General features: G+C 36.2%; 2 protein-coding genes across 2 annotated transcripts; one reads left to right on the top strand and one right to left on the bottom strand.

Annotated features, from left to right (window-relative positions):
• Nucleotides 1–3,588: 3,588 nt before the first annotated feature.
• Nucleotides 3,589–5,012, bottom strand: LOC116163748 (50S ribosomal protein L1-like). Its single transcript, XM_031477848.1, has 6 exons — nt 4,899–5,012; nt 4,681–4,849; nt 4,419–4,632; nt 3,970–4,371; nt 3,824–3,921; nt 3,589–3,773 (listed from the first exon to the last, which is right to left on the bottom strand). The coding sequence occupies exons 1-6, from the start codon at nt 4,912–4,914 to the stop codon at nt 3,638–3,640; spliced, it is 1,035 nt and encodes a 344-aa protein (XP_031333708.1). The 5' UTR covers nt 4,915–5,012; the 3' UTR covers nt 3,589–3,637.
• Nucleotides 5,013–10,992: 5,980 nt separating this feature from the next.
• LOC116163795 (chondroitin sulfate synthase 1-like) lies at nt 10,993–18,835 on the top strand. Its single transcript, XM_031477912.1, has 2 exons — nt 10,993–11,166; nt 17,774–18,835. The coding sequence occupies exon 2, from the start codon at nt 18,092–18,094 to the stop codon at nt 18,833–18,835; it is 744 nt and encodes a 247-aa protein (XP_031333772.1). The 5' UTR covers nt 10,993–11,166; nt 17,774–18,091.
• The last annotated feature ends 4,737 nt before the right edge of the window (nt 18,836–23,572 follow it).

Here is a 23,572-nt window from a genome sequence, read left to right as displayed (position 1 = left end):
TGTACCAAAAATGAACCTGCTTGCATTTCTCTTTTCAATAATTTAAATGACTTTTCACAATCTTCAGACCAGTAAAATTTTGTATCTTTATATAGAAGTTTGTTTAAGGGAAATAAAATTGTACTAAGATTCTTAAAAAATCTACCAGTCCAATAAAAGCTCGTACTTGCTGTATATTTACTAGCCTTGGTGCCTTTTCTATCGCCTCCGTTTTTGATTTTATTTTATGTATGCCTTGTTTATTTATTAAGTAACCACAATAATCGATATCTTCGGCTAAGAATTTACTCTTACCCAAATTTATTTTTAAATTATGGAGCTGTAATCTTTTTAAAACCTCCTCTAAAATTTGTAAGTGTAATTTTGTATTTCTTGCTGTAATCTTGATATCATCAATAAAAACTGGCACACCAGGAATACCTTGTAAAATTTGTTCTATTGTTCTTTGCCACACTGCTGGTGCATTTGCCAAACCAAACATTAATCTAGTTGGACGATATAATCCCTTATGTGTACTTAAAGTAAGAATATCTCTCATCTCTTCCTTCACCTCTAAATGTAAATATGCTTTATTTAGGTCTATTTTTGTAAATTTCTCCCCATTTGCCATTTCTGCAAAAAGTTCATCAATAGTTGGTAAAGGGTGATCATCCACTAAAATATTAGGATTGACTGTACCTTTGTAATCCCCACACAATCGAACCTCTCCATTTGCTTTAAGTACTGGTACTACTGCGGTAGCCCATTCAGAGTGGTCAACTTTTTCTAACACCCCTTGTTCTACTAAATTTTCAATCTCTTTATCTACTTTGCCTAACAAAGCAAATGGTACTGTGCGTGCTTTTATATATCTTGGTTTAACATTAGGTTTTATATGTATTGCAGCTTGTACCTATACCTTGTATTTTACCTATACTTGAACCTAAAATTCCCTTGTATTTATTTAATAATGCTGAAATTTCTGTTTGTCCATTATTATTAACTATATCTAACTCTCCCACTTCTAATAACAGTATTTTTAGTTTTCTAATCCATTCTCTACCTAGCAATGAATGTTTATTTCCCGTAACTATGTAAGCATCTAAATCTCCCTTGAAATCCTTAAATACATCAACTTTAACATATTATCCCAATACTTTTAAAGCTTGGTTGCAGTAAGATATTAGTTTCAATTTAGTTGGAATTATCTCAAAATGTTGGAAAAATTCTAAGAATGTAGTATAATTTATTATTGTGACAGGACTTCCACTGTCAATTTCAAAATTAATCATCGTATTGTAAACACATAAATCAATAAAAAACTTATCCCTTAACTCAGTATTATCTGAAGATCGTATTTGTAAAATTTCCTCAATTTCATTTATTGAATCACTGGATTTACCTTGCACATCCTTGGCTTTTATACATACCTTTTGCAAATGTCCCTTTGCTTTACAAAAATTACAATATAAATTCCTTGGTAGTACATTTGTCTGCAAAATGTGTATCAGAACCACACCTGTAACATCTTAAATTAGTATTTGTAACTCCTTTCCTGTTTGAATTTTTAAATTTGTAGTGATTTAATTTGCTAGTAGTTTCAACATGCTTTATTATTAATATTATTAATATAATTAAAATTCTTTGAATTATTATTATATCTAGTCTTACTAAGTATCTATCGCGTTGACTCTCACTCCTCTTTGTAATTGTAGTTGTTGTGCATCTTTTTCACTCAGTTTCATTCCTGTCGAAATCTCCACAGCTTTGTCCAGGCCCAGATTCTTAGTTTCAAGTAGTCTGCTATTCTCTTGGAACTCAATCCATAAACAAACTGATTCCGTAACGCTGTCTTCAGAAAACTTCCAAAATTGCAATTTATCGCAAACTTCTGTAGTCCATGTAAATACTCCTGTATTGTTTCACCATCGTTTTGTTTCCTCGAATGAAACCGGAATGCTTCCGCAATTTCCAATGGTGCGGGATTGTAATATTTATCCATTAAGTTAACAATCTGCTCGTATTTCATCTCCTCTGGTAATGCTGGCGCTACTTTGTTACACAGTGTAGGTATCGTATGACTCACTTCCCAGGTAATGAAGTAAGTACCTCTAGTACCTATACGTCTTCATGTGGTGTGCGGTGCAAAAAACTTTAAATGCTACCTCCAAACGTTTAACCCATCTGGTCCATTTCATCGACGTATTATAACTTTCCACATTGAATGTGGTATTGATTGAAGTAATATGATCTTGTATTGCTTCGGCCATGTGAATCCGTGCGTGTATAATCTCACCTTTTGTAAATTGTACTTGGGCCTAATCCTCGTCGCCAAATGTTAATCTTTGTATTGTATGTTTTGGGTTCATGGTACCTCAGTTGTACATAAATTGATTCAATTTATTTATTTCGAACAGAGCAGAATCTCTAATGACAATCTAATTGAAAAATAATAAATATGTAACTAAGTAACACTGCTAAGCAACCAAAACAACCGACATATATAACAAGGTACCTTCAGTTTTAGCCTGACAATCTACCTGTTCCTGACATGTCCAAAAAACGGCTATCGCAAGAGCTAGATCGTGCTAGGAAGCTAAAAAAGTTTTTGATAGTCTTACATTACACAATTGACATTAGACACGTGAATTTCCTCAAGTTCAATAACTCTGAGCTGGAGGGGGCGACGCACATGCATATATCCGTGCTGCACCCTCATTGGTTAAAACGGTCAACCGATGAGAGAGTAGTGTTCCTGGCCGCAAAAATGTTTAAAGGCAGAGCTCCGGAATGAAACCGGCGGCGCAGTGATTGCTAGCATTATGTTGAAATCTACGAGGCGAATGCTGGAGCAGCACTTTTCCCCCTCAGCATCCTAACTCCGTTTCAATCCTTAACTTTACTCATCTTTGCATTCTCTTTCTCGGACTGAAGAGGGCCACGAAAACTTGAGCAGCCCGCCTCCGCGGTATCCTTCGTGGGAGGAATGAAACACGTTGATATTTTCCCTTGTTTCTGCAAAGGCAATTCCTGCTTCGATGGCGCTTCAAGAAACAACCATCTCTACATCTGCAGAACCAGTTGGCCTTGCCATGCTCGACCTCGCGCCACGCTCCACCAGCCATAGTGGCAGGAAGGCTCTGGTCAAGATTCGCCTGCTCCAGAAGGGTACACAGGTGCTCTAAACATAGATAAGTCCTCAGAAATCGTCTTAGATTAGAATACATTTATTCACCATCCAAGTTCAGTTCTACAGATTTCAAGCACCAATTGGAATCTAGGAGTTTCCCTTGCACTGAAAAGCAATTAGAATACTCCGTAAATCTTATAGAGCTTCCACCTACTCTGACTACTTTCGTCTAAAAATGACTAGTTTTATTTTTTCCTTTCACCTATGCTGAAATGCTGCCTACCTACGTTAAATTTTCATAGATTATGGGTTCAGAAAGAATGCAATGAAGGGAACTACATCTGAGCAATGTACTTTCATCCACAATTTGGTTTATATAAAATGAATTCAGAAATGAATCCAAAATTTGCTAAAAGGAGACTTCAATCATCTTGTAAGTACACAAAATGGCTCTTAGAAAAATTCAAGAACACATGAAATATACTAATTAAGTTTATTATCTACTGAACATTCAATTTACAACTAAATCTATGATGCAGCTGCTTCAGCTACAGGTTCTTCCTCCTCCTCTTCAGGTTGTGCAACTTCTACTTGTTCAACAGGAAGATAAACAGAATGGTCCACTTTGAATTTCTCACGAGAAGGCGGACTAATCATCAAGCACCTACAGTTCGCAATAAATTCAAAAAGTAATGACACACAAGGCGAACCTACCTTGAAATAAAAGTACCTGAACGTTTGGGTTTCATCTCATAAACATCCAGGAGAAGACTAGCGAAATTCTCTTCCAAATGAGCATCATCCATACCCAACTACAAGAATTACTAAACTAAACCTCACCTAAACAAAAATACACTTACTGTGCCAATTACAGTTTCGATTAAACCAAAATCTTTTTCATACTCGTCTTTAATAGCGCTGTACGTGATACCGTTCATAAATTTTGTTACACTGTCATGCAAATTGGCATTCAAAGTCCCATTCTTCGGATTTGGAAACTTTTTCTTTAGCAACCCTCGTATCGAAACCAGCTCTGGGAGTATACTCGGATGAGCTACTATGAAGTGAAAGTTTTGCAGAGATAGTGATCCACTTTGAATCTCTTTGATTAACTCCACGCCACCGGCCAAACTGGCACCTGCCTTTCTGGCGGCCTCCTGTAATTCGGCTTCCTTAACAAATGCAAGAATTGATCGCTCTTCTCCGTGATTTATTTTATGAGGCATAGGTGCCATGCGTGTAAAGTTGTCGAGGAGACGTGTCTAAAATAAGATTATACTACATGGAAAGAATTGTGCTATGTTATTACCTTTCTCTCTGCAACCATATTGAGCTCTATCTTAATTTGTACATCAGCGTTTGGTTTGTTATACATGTCAGGATGATGCGTCTCCCTGTGACATTGTAGGGCTTCGACGAACGGATACGTGATCATTTTATACTTGCGCATTATATAAACGTTATCAATAGGCGTGGGCTTCGCTGAATCATCAAACTTCAATTTGGGACGATTTTTAAGCAACCTAATTTGTATATGAATATAACGGTACCTACGAGCATAATATACCTACTTCTCCTTATCACGCTGATTATGTGGAATAAACGCAACTTTTTCCTTAACTACTTTAACTTTCTTCTTCTCCCTTCTCTCACGTGTACCCTTTCTCGCTGCATAACGAACTGTAACTAAGGGTTTGTATGGTAAAGTACTTTCAGTAAGGAACGGTAACAGATATTGACCTAAAAATAAGTACAAAATTAAACAATTTACACATGTATGTAAAATTACATCTGTTTAATAACATTGTAATTATTAATAATTAAAATTCAAACAAAATTGAAAACTAAAAATTGAGGTTAGAATCAATTACTTGGCGTTGTTGCCAAATTTTTGTACCACGAAATGTTCGCGTTCAAGCAACTGCTCTTTTGGTTACATTACACTGACATATACCTCTTGGGGCAACATAAATGGACTGAGAAAACATAAGAAAGTAAATAAAACTTGGAATACAAAATGGTCTTATAATTAATATATTTTCAATAAAATCTGCTTTAACTTTAAAAGTTTCTCAAACAGAACAGCTTTTAAATCAAGGGTGATGAGGAATACTGCTTTTTAATAAATATAATAATAATAATTTCCCGGGGTTACGCCCCTTTGCATTTTTCGTCCATGCACTCCTGCTCTACCAGACCATTTCTAGAGCGGCTGCTATCTTTTGCACAGCTTTAGAGGCTAGAATGGTTTGGAAAGGTTGGCAGTTAGACGAATATTCAGGCTAACAATAATTAACTAAACTTAAGAGCGAAGTAATAATAACGAAGACTCTTTTTTTATTTACTCCAGTTGAAAAGCCGAAAAAATCTGGAAATGAAGCAAGACCTCAAAATAGTTGTAGTCGTAGAACCAGAACTTTTAAAAAATAATTCTATCGGAGTAGTGCAAAACTGGTAACCAATATTTCATATGAATTCCAGCCTCTGCTACAGAGCTTGCATAAGCTTTCCAATACCACTCATATACTTAGTGATTTTTTTGAAAAGTTCTCTTGCACTGTCAAGATGCTATAAAGCTGTCGAAAAACTTTGAGCCTTTGATGTGCCTAAGTGCTGCTTAGACAACCTCTCCTGTAAATATTACAGAGCAGAGAGAACTCTCAGTCATTTCCAGAGCGTTTATGTATTCAGGATAACTTCATGGATGCTCCTCTACAAATGCTAAAAACCCCAAACCCAAACGAACCTTTGACAAACAATTTTAAATCAATAACCCTTTTCAGCAAAAAGTAATTTGGAAAACTGAAGGGAAAGGTGGCGAAAAGACGACAGGTGCGTTAGGTGTAATTATAGGAATAGCATGATATTATTTTCTCATTTCCATAAGATTTATGACCAAAGTGAACCAGTACCTATTTTATTTGGAAATTATAGGTATATGAAGTCGAGATTTGGTAGCCTAAGGGGGATTTGCGCGTTGTATATGAACTCGAAGGATAATTAAGATGCCAATTTTCTACGGAATTTTAATAACCTTGTTTTCATTTTCTCTGATAATTAGCTAGGCTCTTACAAATTTAGAACGATATTCTATTATTTCTCAATCCTCCCCCACTAGTCCATTATTCTAGTAGGTAAATGTTGCAGCTACTTTTATTCCAGTACCTACGCTTAATTTTGAGAATTATAGCGCGGAATGATGCCATATTATATCACAAGATAGGTACAAAGCGTGTATGCCCGGTTAGCTCTGAGGTGCACCACAAAAACAGTACTTCTCTCTCGAAAATCAATTACCATATAGCTTTTTTTTTAAATTGCAGCTGATAATTAAAAGTAACAAAATATACAATCCACACGAGGTGCGTCGCCTATCATTGTATTTCAGCACTTTCATGCTACGACAAAAAACGATAAATTCATTGTAAAACACTTCAATTAAAACAGAATTTTTTAACAACCTAACATCAACCCCAATTAGAGAAACGTGTTAATAATTTTGAGCCCCGAAAAAAAAATTGTCTCAGATCGACCCGGAAAAAAAATTTTCTTATAGAATGTGGCCTGTAGAATCCATAATTTCAAACAGCTCCAAGATTGGGCTACTAGTTCAAAAGTTACAGCCCTTTGAATTTTTTTTCGAAATTGGTTTCTAGTCTATAACTTTTGATTGAGAAGTCTGATCGAAAAAGTAGGAATTGATTTGGATTCTACGCACCCAAATTAATAAGAAAAAGTGTTTTCCCGAGAAATTTTGGTGTAGTCGATTTTTGGTAAAAAAGGAAGATTATACACTGCCTTTTTTTGAACCCCGAAAAAAAAATTGTCTCAGATCGACCCGGAAAAAAAATTTTCTTATAGAATGTGGCCTGTAGAATCCATAATTTCAAACAGTTCCAAGATTGGGCTACTAGTTCAAAAGTTACAGCCCTTTAAATTTTTTTTCGAAATTGGTTTCTAGTCTATAACTTTTGATTGAGAAGTCTGATCGAAAAAGTACGAATTGATTTGGATTCTACGCACCCAAATTAATAAGAAAAAGTGTTTTCCCGAGAAATTTTAGTGTAGTCGATTTTTGGTAAAAAAGGAAGGTTATACACTGCCTTTTTTTGAGCCCCGAAAAAAAAATTGTCTCAGATCGACCCGAAAAAAAAATTTTCTTATAGAATGTGGCCTGTAGAATCCATAATTTCAAACAGTTCCAAGATTGGGCTACTAGTTCAAAAGTTACAGCCCTTTGAATTTTTTTTTCGAAATTGGTTTCTAGTCTATAACTTTTGATTGAGAAGTCTGATCGAAAAAGTACGAATTGATTTGGATTCTACGCAGCCAAATTAATAAGAAAAAGTGTTTTCCCGAGAAATTTTGGTGTAGTCGATTTTTGGTAAAAAAGGAAGGTTATACACTGCCTTTTTTTGAGCCCCGAAAAAAAAATTGTCCCAGATCGACCCGGAAAAAAATTTTCTTATAGAATGTGGCCTGTAGAATCCATAATTTCAAACAGTTCCAAGATTGGGCTACCAGTTCAAAAGTTACAGCCCTTTGAATTTTCTTTCGAAATTGGTTTCTAGTCTATAACTTTTGATTGAGAAGTCTGATCGAAAAAGTTCGAATTGTTTTGGATTCTACGCACCAAAATTAATAAGAAAAAGTGTTTTCCCGAGAAATTTTGGTGCAGTCGATTTTTGGTAAAAAAGGAAGGTAATAACTGCCTTTTTTTGAGCCCCGAAGAAAAAATTGTCTCAGATCGACCCGGAAAAAAATTTTCTTATAGAATGTGGCCTGTAGAATCCATAATTTCAAACAGTTCCAAGATTGGGCTTCTAGTTCAAAAGTTACAGCCCTTTGAATTTTCTTTCGAAATTGGTTTCTAGTCTATAACTTTTGATTGAGAAGTCTGATCGAAAAAGTACCAATTGTTTTGGATTCTACGCACCAAAATTAATAAGAAAAAGTGTTTTCCCGAGAAATTTTGGTGTAGTCGATTTTTGGTAAAAAAAAGGAAGGTTATACACTGCCTTTTTTGAGCCCCGAAAAATTTCTGATTTTCGTTTTTAATTTTTTCATGGTAAACTAATCGTACTAGGCATTTCTAAATAACACATCACTTAGAGACTTTTTAATGGAAATTTCGAATATGGCACAGCGAAACATCTCCACGATTTGTTTAATATTCAGTACTGAGATAACATGAACCTTGTTGGTTGTTAATTGCTCATTATGCACCAAGCCGACAGGCGATGGCGTTATTCCACCAAATAAAATAAAAAAATCTTCCACCGCATGTGAATATGATCATTATTTAATTTAATTAAGCTAAAAAAAAAGCATTACACTCTGCAGTTTATATTTATGATAAATGCATAAATATTATATCAACAAATTAATCGTAATGAAATGACCTCTTGATTGATTTAGGGTTTTCCATTATGCACTAATAAAATTGCCATGACCTGATTTTCACCTGCTCCGATTGCCATAATATTTGATGGGGTAAATAGGCGATACTCTTATGCAAAACTGCTTAAAAAATCTTCAAATTTACTGCACATAAATTGTAAATTAATGTTTTATGTTTATATCCATAGATATTAAGCGGTGGCAAACCGAAACAATCAATAATCAAGGTCAATACAAAATTGCGCTAGGTTCATTAACAATATTAACAAAGCCGACAAAGAAGTAGGAAGATAAGCACGTACTTAATATTTCTGCTTAATCAAATTTAATCGTAAGTAACGTATGTAAAAAACTAATTGTCGAACGTTGTTTTTACGATAAAAATTGAAGGTTCCATCAGCTTACGTAAGTGAGCGTAAAGCACTAATTAAAGGCACGTGACGATCGCCAAATTTTACAATGCACCAATCACCGTTCTCGTGCCCAGATGACAGACAGACAGTAAAAGAACAAAACGAAACGAGCCCACGAAAAAAATTGTCTCCGTTTTAGAGTCCCCCTAACCAAAGATCATTCAAATCTAAAATTTTTTTGTTGCATTCATGCCGATCTTGATCTGGTTTTAGTTCATCTAAAGTAGTTTCTACGGGGCCTGACAGCTTCCACTGGAAGCCTCTCTTATACACAATGCCGGCAGTTTGTTGAGGCCACCGACCGTGTACAGTTCTGCGAGTTTCTAAACTAGTGATTCAAGTTCAGTTTTGGTTAATACAAAAAAAAAGGTCACATACTTTCAGTGGCAAGCGCGTAAAAAGAGTGCCAATTTATATTAGACGAAAAGATCGCGCGGTCTACAATTTATGCATTAAGAAAGGTTTGTAACCAATTTAAACTGAATGAAGATAATCGCGTAAAATTACTGATCACCCCATCCTAGACAGTATGAATTTAAATTGTTTAAAGTAGAAGGTATGAAGAAACAGGGACACATTTAATTATTATTAATTTAGTGGAACGGTGCGCGCGATGTTTTTATATAAAATTGGAAGACTTGAAAAAGTAAAAATTGAACAAGTTCTTCAGGTAGTAATACTGTGGGTCGTTAAGGTACAGGCGGAAGTGATCAAAGCTCAATCCCGTGCAGAATTTTGTAGAAAATTCGATTATGTAGATTAGGTACCTTTATAGTATTTGTAGGTACATTTATATGGGAAAATTATTATTACTATGTAAATGTGGGCTTGTGACGGACTTTTCGTGTACTTAGCATTTTATGGCTAATTTTTATGCATTATTCTAGAGTTAACATATTTAGTTTTTCAGTCGTCAAATTACGTATACTATTAAATAATATTCGTACGTGTATACCTTGAGTTTTTTTAAGTGAAAAATTGTGTTAAAATCCTTCGGCATTACATATTCGTCATATAGTTTAATTATTGTGAAAATTTGAAAATGGCATTACCAGAAGTACGTTTTATTTTTGTTATTGGCTTGTGTCCCTGAGGATTGTAAATTCTTCTTTCAGAGTCCTTTTATAATTGCTATAAAATCAGTAAAACTATTAGAATCTGTATTTTTCAAAATTATAAAAATAACACAGCTGTAATCATAAGCAATCAACTGAGAAGTGACTTTTATGAATGGTCTTTATCAATTATTGTGCGTATTAATTTTGTTGTTGATGATTTTTTATGTTGAGTCCCCATTCAGTACTCGTTTAACACTTGAACAATAGATACCTCACGTAAATATACGACAGTTTGATATGTTCAATCCAGGGATTATTCTCCCGTATTTGCATGGCCTCTATTTTATCCCTTGGCGCTATTTTAGTTAGTACTCGATAACTACGTATAGGTACTTTGATGAAGACCAAACTTCTTCTACTGGTTTTAGTCACCCTATTTCTAATGTGTAAATATTTCTCAAACTGCTATCACTTTTTATAATAAGTTTTGTTCATAGATGAATTTTTAGGTGAGATTTCAAAATTTCGCATACATTTCTTGATAATTATGGTTGAAATTTCGGAACGGACGACTGAAACGTTGATAGCGAGACTTTTATGAACAAAGTTGACAAAATAACAGCTGCACAGAATGTTGAAAATTAGAAATTTAAATACAAAAAGGTGTAAAACGTCAAATTATCCTACTTATTTCAGACGAATAGATGTAATTACAAGTTGGGTGCTCGTTACAATTTTCATATTAAATTACAGTTAAGTGACATTATTTAACGTTTTGACTGCCGACATACATTTAACGTATTAGTCATGAATTCATTCCGAATAACGTCCTCATATTTGAATGATCGTTAATTAAAGCTGTGTTCTAAGTAAGTCAACAAACAGAAATTCAATAGGCAATGACTATTCATCTACCTTCCAGATAAATAAACATTACACCTGTACCTTCAAGGTTAAAGGACATTGATGTTGCATAATAATATCTAACATAAATATGTGAAAAGTAGTGAGTGGAATGTCACACTTGTCATAAATCATGCTGTTTGTTCGCGTTGTCTTATAAAAATAAACGTGTAGTTCCATTACAGGTTTAGGCACTTTTTTCGGAAATCCTTAACATTAATTAAGGACGTCCGTCGTAAATGTGTAGTTATTACTTGTGATTTTGTGCAAAGAATTAAGTGATGTTGGTACGCTTTTTTTTATTGGATAACCTTTTTTTACAAGTTACTACCTATTCATTAAATTAACATTGGACTTTAATCAAGGATGGTCTAGATTTTGACCCACCGATTAACGTACAATTTTTTGTGTAAATTCCAAATTATTAGACACCTGGAAACATAGAATTTTAACTAAATTATTTTACAATTTTGGCAAGAGATGGGGTGTCACAACACAAGTTAACAAAAATGAAATGTACTCCCTTTTTAATGTAAAATACTTTGTACTAGTGCATATTGAGCTTTACATTAATACAAGGTACTCCAACAAAAATTTGTGCACAGCTAATATTCGGCAAAATAAACACTTTTACAAAAATCCGAAAACCGGTCGACTTTTATACAAAAGAAGCTCTTGTAGCTTTAACCCTGTTCTAGTTGCAACCCCCAACAAATTTGTAAATGGGACGAGGAGTTTTCATTCACGATTTTCTTAAAGATCGCTCGTTACTCGAAATGGCTTTCACTAATAATACAAATTACCATCTTGATTCAGATTCATATTTCAAATTACATTTCTCAAGACCTCAGGGATGGTTCATCGGGATTCGGCGATAGTTCTGCACATTTTCGTTGTACACTAACACTCTTAATTTTGAAATCAAATTTCCTGCTTTTTCATTTCATTTCTTTTCATCAGCCATAGGCAAAAAATCTTCATTACAAAAATGGTTTTATGATCATTACTGTATTCTGAACCATAGGGAAGGGAAGAGACTTATGAAATATACAGGCATTGCATTCCAAACATCGTAGGCGGCGGCGTCATGCGTGTATGTTTATGATGGTATAGCCTCTTAAGACAAATTCTATAATAATATATAAGAAAAGCACGTACTGTGGACAAACGCATTAAAGCAGGTCGTAAATTAGAGACTGAAGGAGCTTGATTACGGAAGGAAAACAGAAGAACTGAACGTAATGCAATATTATTGTAATAGAATAAGCACTATTCTATAAACCTACAAAAATCACTTTACTTTGTTTTACCTTACAACAAAAATAAGGGGGTGCGAATTTTTTCAATTGTCTTCCATATTTTAATCGAAAATTTGCTGTAACGTGCTATAAAAAAGGGTTTGATTTACGGGTAAACCTCTTCTGGAACTTTCTGTATGCCAAACGAGCAGTCGGGCGGCACCTTACCTGTTCTTCGACTAAAGGCAGCTGTGACTGTAACTGAATTTCCATGGTATTGGCACCAGGATTGGCACAGAATAGAGGTTCCGGTCTAAATAATATCTGGACGGGTGGCTTTCAAGGGGGAGATAACAGAGAACGGTAATTCAAAACAGAAAGAAAAAGCAGTTAATTTTCCAGACGAATCACAGTGCAAAGGGTGGTAAAACAAGAAGAGCGATTATTATGAAATAAATGTCCAAAGTTAAATGTAATAATCCCAAGATACAAACACAAAAAGAAGGAGATAATTAGTAATTTGCTTTAAAAGATACCAAAAGGTTTTTGCACAAAATCCACCCTCAGTAGGGAATACCTAAACGTTTAAATTACCGTCGAGATTACCGTGGTACTTTTGCAAAGGATTTTTTGTATATTTTCGTGTAAAAGCCATACTGTAAGTATATTACTTTAAAGGGGAGGTGTCAAGTTTTGTGATCAACATTAAGTTATTTATCTAGTAACATTTGTAGCCGAACTTCTATACATTACTAAATCTAAGATTTTATTTTCTTGGAAATTTGTGTAATGGCACCATCGTTCTAAACGACTTTACATATTCACTTCAGTCCTGCCTATGCAATGTTCAATTGGGTTTTTGTGGTAGACCTGCAAAGATTCCTTTATACGACGCTGTAGTTCCGGTATCTGATGATTCTTGATCTTCACTTTCGCTTGCATCATTCTCATTTTGTTCAGCGTCAGTATTGTAGTTACTCATCCTCCTTATTTGCTTCATCTACGCAAAAAATTTTCACATGACACCCATTTTCCTGGTGCTCTTCAGCGTCTTTCCTTTGTTCTGCTATACCTTCCCCAGATGTTCATGGGTTTCTAGTGTTTTTTATATACTAGACTAAGGTGTCGTTTACACGTTCACCAATTTGGTGTGCTCTTAATGCCCGGTTTCTTCAACAATATTTAAAACTGAAACAATCAACAACTATTGAATGTGCGATTGTTGGGGCTTTTCTTTTTGTAACATTTTCTTCATTGAACGATTTTAGAGTATAAAGAATAGTCTTTCCAATTTGCTCGGTAATAATGATTCCCCGTAAAAACTTCTGTAGATGTTAGATGCTTTTGATCTTAAGAGCAGGTGTTTGTCATAAAATCAATAAGCTCCCGGAACATGTGCTAGTACAGTTCTCATAAAGCTTTTGAAACCCCTTTATCATCCAACCAACAGAGACAAAAAGAGTTCCACATTTTTGTGGTGTCTAGGATGGTTAATAAGTTTTTAAAATACAAAATGCATAATTCCCCCCCTCCGCCCCCGCCGACACAAAAGAAAACCAAAAAAAATCGGAACTTTCTTCAAATTTTCGCTTATATCTTCGTTTCTGTGCATTTCACCTAAAAAAGTTGCAGAGAATTAAATTTCATATAATGTACGTTTTTAAATTTTGTTTCTTGGACTGGCAGTTGTCGAGATGAGCACTTAAAAAAATTTAAAAAAAAACGCATTTTCAAGAAATTTGACAAAATTCGGTGGCCAAGAGAGCGCACAAGTTTGTGGAATTACCGTTTCAACATCAAAAATTTGTTAGTGGGCGGATATTCAGTCCTATTTTACACCTGAGGTCTCGCCTGGCCTGAGGTCGAATATCTTTTTAAATTATGGCTTCTGCTACTCTGTCTCTGTCTCTTTCTTGTTCTTTGTTACAACGGTGGCCAAGAGAGCGAACAAGTTTGTGGAATTACCGTTTCAACATCAAAAATTTGTTAGTGGGCGGATATTCAGTCCTATTTTACACCTGAGGTCTCGCCTGGCCTGAGGTCGAATATCTTTTTAAATTATGGCTTCTGCTACTCTGTCTCTGTCTCTTTCTTGTTCTTTGTTACAACGGTGGCCAAGAGAGCGAACAAGTTTGTGGAATTACCGTTTCAACATCAAAAATTTGTTAGTGGGCGGATATTCAGTCCTATTTTACACCTGAGGTCTCGCCTGAGGTCGAATATCTTTTTAAATTATGGCTTCTGCTACTCTGTCTCTGTCTCTTTCTTCGCGATCAGATTTCATTGTACTGTACCGGTTGTCAGTGGGTATTTTATATATACTGTATTTTTGAAACAGATCTTCGTTTCTTAAGGAGTGCCGACAATAATTAGAGTATCTTCACCGAACTTCTCCAGTAGGCAGGATTTTAATTGTTCTTGAATCGGTGTGATATTCACCTTTGCTGCGACTCTTCAATTGATCGAGTGAAAATTAATTGAAGTGAAATTAAAGTACACTAAAAGAAAACTTGAAGCGCACTTTCAAGTAATTAACTTTCGAGTTACCGACTGCATCCGACATTTTTGTTTAAAGTCAAAATAATATAAAAAGATACTAGCTGCTTCCAGTATTTTCGGAAGTGCTTTTACATCGATTCGTCCTTCAGAGTACCTAACTCCTAAGTACAAATTTTCAAAAAGCTATCTATTTCACATTCCCAGTAACGTTTAACTAGAGCTCCCAAAAGAACACCCTGTAGATAGGTATGGATGCTTTAAACGTATTCATAACTTGCTGTGGGTATTTAATTCCTCTTCTAGAGAGATTTATCTCGTCATAATTCAAGATATTGCAAGAAGAAACATCAATAGTTTGATTTTCAACATTGCAAAATATTTTTGTATTTTGTCAATAGATTTTTCTGCCCGACAGCGTTTTATGTTGTAGCAGCTTCATTGACCTAATAAGTTTTTCTAACGGGCTAGAATGTAGCACTCTTATCTAGATACAGGGAGGGGGATCCCACGAATCCTTAATCCTGTGTCACTTTTTTTAACTTTTGGTTCTGAAAGATAGGTTTCTGTTTTTTTTATTATTTTAATTTTTTATTTTGATTTTGTTGTATGATACCTTTTGATATACAGGCTGGTCTACTTTTGCTTCGTAACTCTAAGAACAGGCTGTTTGGTTCCAAATTACGGTAAACTGTTGCATGTATCTATTTTCTCTTAACGGTATCCTAACTCACTTTTTTTGTTTTCCGTAGCTTGGTTTAAAAATAATGTTGAAGTTTCTCGATACACAACAATTCCAAATTTTTTCCAAGATTGTGACTTAATTTTTCGCAGTCTTGTATTTTAGTTAAGTAAGCTTGCGAGTGCAAGCAGACTCTAAAAATGTAGAGGGCCCTTAAGGCTATACAGTTGGACTGCGAAGAATACATTCTGAGCGTAACTGTGGAGGTTTAATCAAACAAAACGTCTGGGAGACGGAACAAATGGACAGTAAACGGGATGTGTCACTGCCAGATAACTGGTCAACCATAACTTTTAAAGCAATAACACGTTTAATAAATGTATCTCCTTCTAGCTAATGTGCCAACTCGAAAATTTTGAGATAAAATCCGAAATTTCGAGATTTTAAGTCAGAATTCTCATTCATAGACTGTGAGAAAGATAGAATAAGGTTCAAGATGATATCCACCTCTCAGTCACTTGCGAAATCTTAAATATGGCAATATAGAAATTCTCTAAGATGTTTTTGGGATTCACAAAGCAAGCAATAGGCTGATCTTGAAGTTTTCTATTTTATTTTACCATGAACAACATTTTTATTGCCAAAAGATCATATTTATACAATTGAAGATGCTGTACTTTTTCATACTTATATAAATTCTTCCATTCCTGATTATACACCCTGTAATCATTTCGTGAATTTTAGAGTTTTGAAACCAATCACTGAATACGCAAGGTTTGGAAAGATACGGTACAAAAAAATTTCAAATGCGTAATCAGCCGCTCATTATATGGCTCATTTATAGTAGGTTAGGTGTATGACCTTTGGCGCTTTTTAATCCCGATGCACTTCTCTTTTTTACATACATGAAATTTAATACTTATCAATAAATGAACGTTAATAAACTGATAATAAAATAATTGATTTTCGCCACGTATCTACAACGTGCCTTTTAACGTTGTACTTGCTCTGTTAATCAAATTCATAGGGTGGAAACAATGCCAACTCTTCTTTCTCGAACCCTCGAAACTGCTACTACTGCTGCTGCGACGATACCACCTATGATGTTTTCTCTTGCCGATGTTGATGAATGATGACCAAAGATTTTTCAAAAATATTACTTACACTGCATTCTCTCACCGTTACGGAGATCGCAATGGTGAGCCACGAATTTGAACCACCCTGTACATATGAAAGAAAAAAACAAAATCACACATATTATATTTTCATTCCATGTATTCATAATATGGATTTAGAAGTAAGTGAAATATTTTTCAAACCTTAAATGGAGGATAACTACCCTTTTATCTTATAAGAAAATGCCGCTTTGCACTTCTCTTTTTCAAAGTAAATTAAAAACCATTATACTGCAAGTCAAAGTGGGAGGTATTTTTCGAAAAAAACCTTTATTTTGTTATTAATTTTGAATAATTCAATAAGCAACGCGTATCTCTCCAATTGTTCACATGGAAAAACTCGGTTTTATGTACTATATATATATACAGGGTGACAATTTGAAAACTTACCACCCCTCATATCTTAGTAAATAAACGAGATATTTAAAAAAATCAAAATCCGTTTCGGTAATTCGGAGGGGGAATCACAATAACATAGTTGGCGACGCACCCCCTCCAACCCCCTGCGCCCCAGCCACCCCAACTTTTAAATCTTAAATAGTGACCCCCATGTGTGATACGTCGTTGGAAAGCTCTGAAAAAATGCTTTTCAACCATACCAAATAGCATTACATTTAGGTTAGTAATTATCGTGCAAATCAAAAAATAAACATGGAAAATCGTATTTAACTTGAACTTCCAAAGCCGACTTGACAGCAACTCATTTTTGATCGCCAGTTATAATCTATTCTCAAACTCTTGTCGAACCTTTTCAAATGTTGGTTTTGCAATATTTCGACATTCTTGAATTATTCTCTGTCTTAGTTCGTCTAATGTTCGCCGGTTGCGTTTTAAATACGACAGATTTCAAATGTATCATATTAGTTTATTTTTTTATTTGCACGATAATTACTAACCTAAATGTAATGCTATTTGGTATGGTTGGAAAGAATTTTTTCAGAGCTTTCCAACGACGTATCACACATGGGGGGTCACTATTTAAGATTTAAAAGTTGGGGTGGCTGGGGCGCAGGGGGTGTGAGGGGGTGCGTCGCCAACTATGTCATTGTGATTCCCCCTCCAAATTACCGAAACGGATTTTGATTTTTTTAAATATCTCGTTTATTTACTAAGATATGGGGGGTGGTAAGTTTTCAAATTGTCACCCTGTATAATATCTATCAATGAGCCAAAAATTATTCAGAAAAACTGCACACGCAGCTAAAAATAGAAATTGATTACAATCGATGCGGAAAAATTGACCTCATTATCATTATCGGCGACCGCTAATACATTTTATCTAAAATTGTGGCGTTACAGATACAACGTTGAATTGGAATTTGTCAATGGGCGAATAATAGCGACACACTTCGAAAGATCGATCCGAGATATTTGTTAATAACAAAACGAAGCAAATCTACAAAGAAATCCCCCAATGTCATGTATGCGCGATGGCACAAAGTTCAGAGGTTGATGCAGAATGAAGGATTATTTTATAGTATTAACACGACGCTTACCAGGCGCATACGAACTACTTCTAATTTACATATTAAACTAATGACAATCAAATATGGTATAGACCTAAATAAAAGTTAACGATGGAAATTAGCGAGTGTTTTAAAACAGTGATATTAAATTATGGCAAGAAAAAGAAAAATTTTAAAACTGTTTATTGGTGTAATTGTCGGACTTATCTCGACGTCGTTGTTTAAACAAAACGGCGAGACGCGGAAGAACGTTAGCTCGTGTGTTGCGAATTATGACGTGTACGATAGTGGCGAATATATCCAAAGTGTAATTAACGATACCAATGAATTTTTACTGGCCGGTGTAATGACCGCAAAAAAATACGTAAATACGCGCGCGAAAGCGGTCTACGAAACTTGGGGCAAAAATGTGCCTGGAAAAATACTCTTCTTCAGCTCGGAAGAATCGCGAAGCAACGAATTACCTCTCATCCCACTGTCCGGCATTGACGATAACTACCCGCCCCAAAGGAAATCGTTTGCGATGCTGAAGTACATGCACGACAATTACATTGACAAGTACGAATGGTTTCTTCGAGCCGACGACGATCTCTACGTGAGAACCGAACGACTGGAAGAACTACTGAGATCCGTCGACAGCAACAAACCGTGGTTTATAGGTCAGGCCGGAAGAGGGAAACCCCACGAAATTCGGTCCTTGGCTCTGAAAAGGAACGAGAATTACTGCATGGGTGGTCCGGGTATTATTTTAAGTAGGGACACCTTAAAACGCATCGTGCCGAATATTGAGGAATGTCTTAGGAATCTTTACTCTAACCATGAAGATGTTGAGCTTGGGAGATGCGTCAGGAAATTTACTGGAATTTCTTGTACGTGGGCATATGAGGTGAGTTGATTTTGATTTTTTCTGGTGGCTAACGTTTCCACAACTTTCAACCTGAGTATTTCTGACTTCAGGGAAAAATATTTAGTTACTCTCAATATTTTCCAAATGAAAGGAAGTGTCATCCTGAAACGTATCTAAAATGTTAATATGCGCCAACAATGTTCTACTAGCTAATGTTTTTTTAAATAAAATTGAATTTATAACCAGTCAAGTGGATAATTTGGACTTTCAAATTTAGGATTTTCTGGTGGGGAATATTAATTGCATCTCGAAAGTCTTAAAAAGACACGAATGATGTCCGTCTAAAGCTCAGACGAGAGTCACTAGCAGTAAAATTTGAAGCTTTTTACAGGGTTTATACGATGGTACTGTACTTTTAGGTAGGGTAGTTGAAAAATCTACTAAAAACACACGGGCCTGTCCAACGTATAATTAGTTCAGGAAATAATATACAGGGTGACAATTTGAAAACTTACCACCCCCCATATCTTAGTACCTAAATAAACGAGATATTTAAAAAAATCAAAATCCGTTTCGGTAATTCGGAGGGAGAATCAAAATGACATAGTTGGCGACGCACCCCCTCACACCCCCTGCGCCCTAGCCACCCCAACTTTTAAATCTTAAATAGTAACCCCCCATGTGTGATACGTCGTTGGAAAGCTCTGAAAAAATGCTTTCCAACCATACCAAATAGCATTACATTTAGGTTAGTAATTATCGTGCAAATTAAAAAATCAACTAATATGATACATTTTCTAAAGTTGGCCTTTATTTCAATAAATGTTCAAAATGTTTTCCGTTATTGGTAAGACAGTATTACTATGCGATCAAAAATGAGTTGCTGTCGAGTCGCCCTTTGAAATTTTTGTTTACATGGAAAATTGTATTTAACTTGAACTTCCAAAGCCGACTCGACAGCAACTCATTTTTGATCGCCAGTTTTAATCTATTCTCAAACTCTTGTTGAACCTTTTCAAATGTTGATTTTGCAATATTTCGAGATTCTTGAATTATTCTCTGTCTTAGTTCGTCTATGTCCGCCGGTTGCGTTATAAATACGACAGATTTCAAATATCATATTAGTTAATTTTTTTATTTGCACGATAATTACTAACCTAAATGTAATGCCATTTGGTATGGTTGGAAAGCATTTTTTCAGAGCTTTCCAACGACGTATCACACATGGGGGGTCACTATTTAAGATTTAAAAGTTGTGGTGGCTGGGGCGCAGGGGGGTGGAGGGGGTGCGTCGCCAACTATGTCATTGTGTTGAGATTTTTTTAGTTTAGTTAAAAGTGTGCGTGTGCTAGTCAGTTAGAATTAATATCATGTCAATTTACAATTTTTCAATTACAAAATTAATTTTACACATCGGTATTCGTTAATTCAATAGGTTATGGGCCCAGTTCACGAAGATCATTTCGGTACTTCCTGCGAATGGTGTGTACAAGAATATAAATTGTAAATTAGTGCGTGCAAGCAGTCTTGTTTGTCGAAGTGTTTAGAATCGTGTGGTACATCAACAAAGGATTGTGCACGTTTTCGGGAAGACATTCGGTGGCAAATAAGTAAGTGCATTTCGTTTTTATTTTCGTGTGAACGTTTGGAAATCGTACGGCATTGTGTGCGATTTTTAGAAAGAACATTCTAGAACGAAAAAACGCGAGGTAGTGCACGGTACGTACGGACAGTAAGCTGAAAAACGAGGAGAGTTCGTTGTTTTTGTTTCGAGAAAGTGTCATTGCACTTGTACTGTCAGTCGAGAAAAGAACAATTTCGTCGTGATTTCATCATCGTATGAAAGTGGACAATCGGTTCTTTGAGACACAGTGAATTCGGGAGAAACAAAATGGAGAGCGATCGAGTTAATATTGAAAAACTGGAAGGCGGAAGCAACTGGCTGACGTGGAAATTTCAAATGCGTCAAGTGCTAGAAGCTAGTGAACTATTCGACGTGGTAGATGGTACTGATTCCCCACCGTCAAATAGGGATGAAAATTATAGGACGGCTATCGTGGCGTGGAAGAAGAACGATGCCAAAGCGAAACGTGCAATTTCAACGGCGTGCAAGAAACAGCCATTGCTGCAAATTATGAATTGTGATACGGCAAATTCGATGTGGACGACGCTGAAAAGTACATACGAGCAGACATTGAAGTCAAATGTTTTATTTTTGCAACAAAAATATTACAGTTTCACAAAGGAGCCGGGCGATGATATTGCAACGTGTATTTCGAAACTCATGGAGATTGTGCAGCAATTGAAGGATCAAAAGGAGAATATTTCCGATACGATGGTTATGACAAAAATTTTGATGGCTTTGCCAGCAGAATATAACCATTGCCACAGTGCTTGGGAATCGACGAGTGCGGAAAATCAAACCATGTCAAATTTGCGTGCGCGATTAATGGCGGAGGAGCTTCGATTAAAATCGCAGGGTCAGATAGAACATGTGGAAGCGTTAATGGCCAAACAGAATTTTTCGAAGAAATGCAATTCTAATTCGAAAAAGGGTCATTCGTCGGGACAGAACAAGAACCAAAAGGGTACGAATAATAGCGGAAAGTTAAAAGGTTCGTGTTTTTCTTGCGGCGAAGCTGGTCATTGGAAACGGGACTGTCCACAGAAAAAGCAGAACAGTTCGGACAACAGCAAAAAGCATGACAGTGCATTGGCAGATGCATTTGTGTGTCATGGCACAACATTAACTGAAGACAAAGACTCTTGGGTGTTGGATTCAGGGGCCAGTGACCACATGTGTCATCGACGTGAGTGGTTTTACAATTTTGTGGAGACATCGTCACATATAATAATTGGAAATGGCGAAAAGATCATGGCTCAAGGAAGAGGTGACATCAATCTTCTTGCGTTTGATGGTAATCAATGGATTCGCAGACGGATGGTAGATGTGTTGTATGTACCGGAAATTCACGTGAATTTATTTTCGTCTGGAAAGGCCATGGATCGTGGTTATCAATTACAGTCGGATAACAAACTTTGCAAATTGCTGAAAAATGGAAACATTTTTGCAGTGGGAGTTCGACGCGAAAGGTTGTTTCAAATGCTATTCAAATGTGAGACAACATCTGAAGTCGATGGAGCCATTGCAAATGTGGCTGTTAAGAAAATTTCGCTTCGTGCATGGCATGAACGTATGGGACATCAAAACGTCGCACATGTGAAGAAATTTCTACAAAGCAACGATATTGATTTTGTAGACGAAGATTTTGCGTGCGTCTATGGAAAGCATCATCGAGGAAGCTACAAACTTCGTGAGGAAAAATCAAAGAAATGCGGGGAAATCATTTATGCGGATGTTTGTGGACCAATGCAAACGAATTCGATTGGTGGTTCGAAATATTTTTTACTTCTTAAAGATGATTTTTCACATTATCGTTTTGTATATTTTCTGAAGCAAAAATTGGAGGTAGCAGCAAAGGTTAAGGAAGCGGTGATACGAATGCAACAAGAGAATGGACACAAGGTGCGCTATTTTCGATCAGACAACGGGACTGAGTTTGTTAATGCGGAGTTGAAGAAATTTTTCAACGATTCTGGTATTGTACATCAACGAACTGTACCGTACACGCCGGAGCAGAATGGCTGCGTCGAACGCGATAATCGGACGATCGTGAAGTCAGCGCGGACGATGATTCATTCAAAGCAAATGGATTACAAATTCTGGGCGGAGGCTGTAAATTTTGCAGTATATGTGCTGAATCGAACTGGAACGAGCACTGTTTCGGAAAAATCACCGTATGAATTGTGGTACGATAAGAAGGCGAAAATCGAGCATTTACGAATCTTCGGGTCTGAGGTTTTCGTACACATTCCAAAGGAGAAGCGACAGAAGCTGGATCCAAAAGCAGTCAAGTGTGTATTTGTCGGATTCGACAATTATTCGAAATTATATCGAGTGTGGAATCCGATGGCGAACAAAATCGAGGTAGCTCGTGACGTGATTTTTCTTTTGGAGGAATCAATGGTCACATTTGACATCAATAACGAAAAATGGGTCGATAAAAAAGCTAACGTGATGGATGATGAATTGGATGCTGATGATGCAGAAATGATACCGGAACAATCAACCAATCGTGGTGCAGTATGCGATATCGATAGAGGGAATATTATCGAACGACGTCTGCGCGATCGAAGCAACATTGTACCAGCAGAGCGGTTAACGTATTTCGCATCAACAGATCGTGTTGCCATGTTGGCAATTGACGAAGAACCAAGAACTTACGAACAAGCCATTCATTCGAGCGATCACATACAGTGGGAGCAGGCAATGAACGAAGAGTACGATTCGCTCATCAAAAATCCCACAAGGAATTTGGTCAATCAACCGAAGGACAAAAAGGCGTATGTACAGAAGGTACTTAATCGTTTCGGCATGACAGACTGTAATGCTGTGGCGACACCATCGGACAGTGCACAAAATCTTGGATATTTTTACGCAGATGGAGAAACGAATTTTTCGTATCGTGAGGCAGTTGGTAGTTTGATGTATTTAGGAGTGGCCACACGACCAGACATCAGTTTTGCTGTTGGTAATGCAAGCCGACATCTTGAAAAATCGGCAGTGGCGCACGTGAATGCGGTAAAACACTTCTTAAAATACATCAAAGGAACAATACATATGGGCATTCGATTTGAAAGTGGCACCAATTTGAATCTGTGTGGTTACAGCGACGCAGATTATGCGGGAGACATCAAAACCAGGCGATCTACATCTGGGTATGT

This window comes from Photinus pyralis, unplaced genomic scaffold (assembly GCF_008802855.1).
Source record: "Photinus pyralis isolate 1611_PpyrPB1 unplaced genomic scaffold, Ppyr1.3 Ppyr1.4_LG2, whole genome shotgun sequence".
In the NCBI taxonomy this organism is placed as follows: Eukaryota; Metazoa; Arthropoda; class Insecta; order Coleoptera; family Lampyridae; genus Photinus; species Photinus pyralis.
Note: the sequence above shows the minus strand (reverse complement) of the source record. Positions and strands in the feature narration are given on the sequence as shown.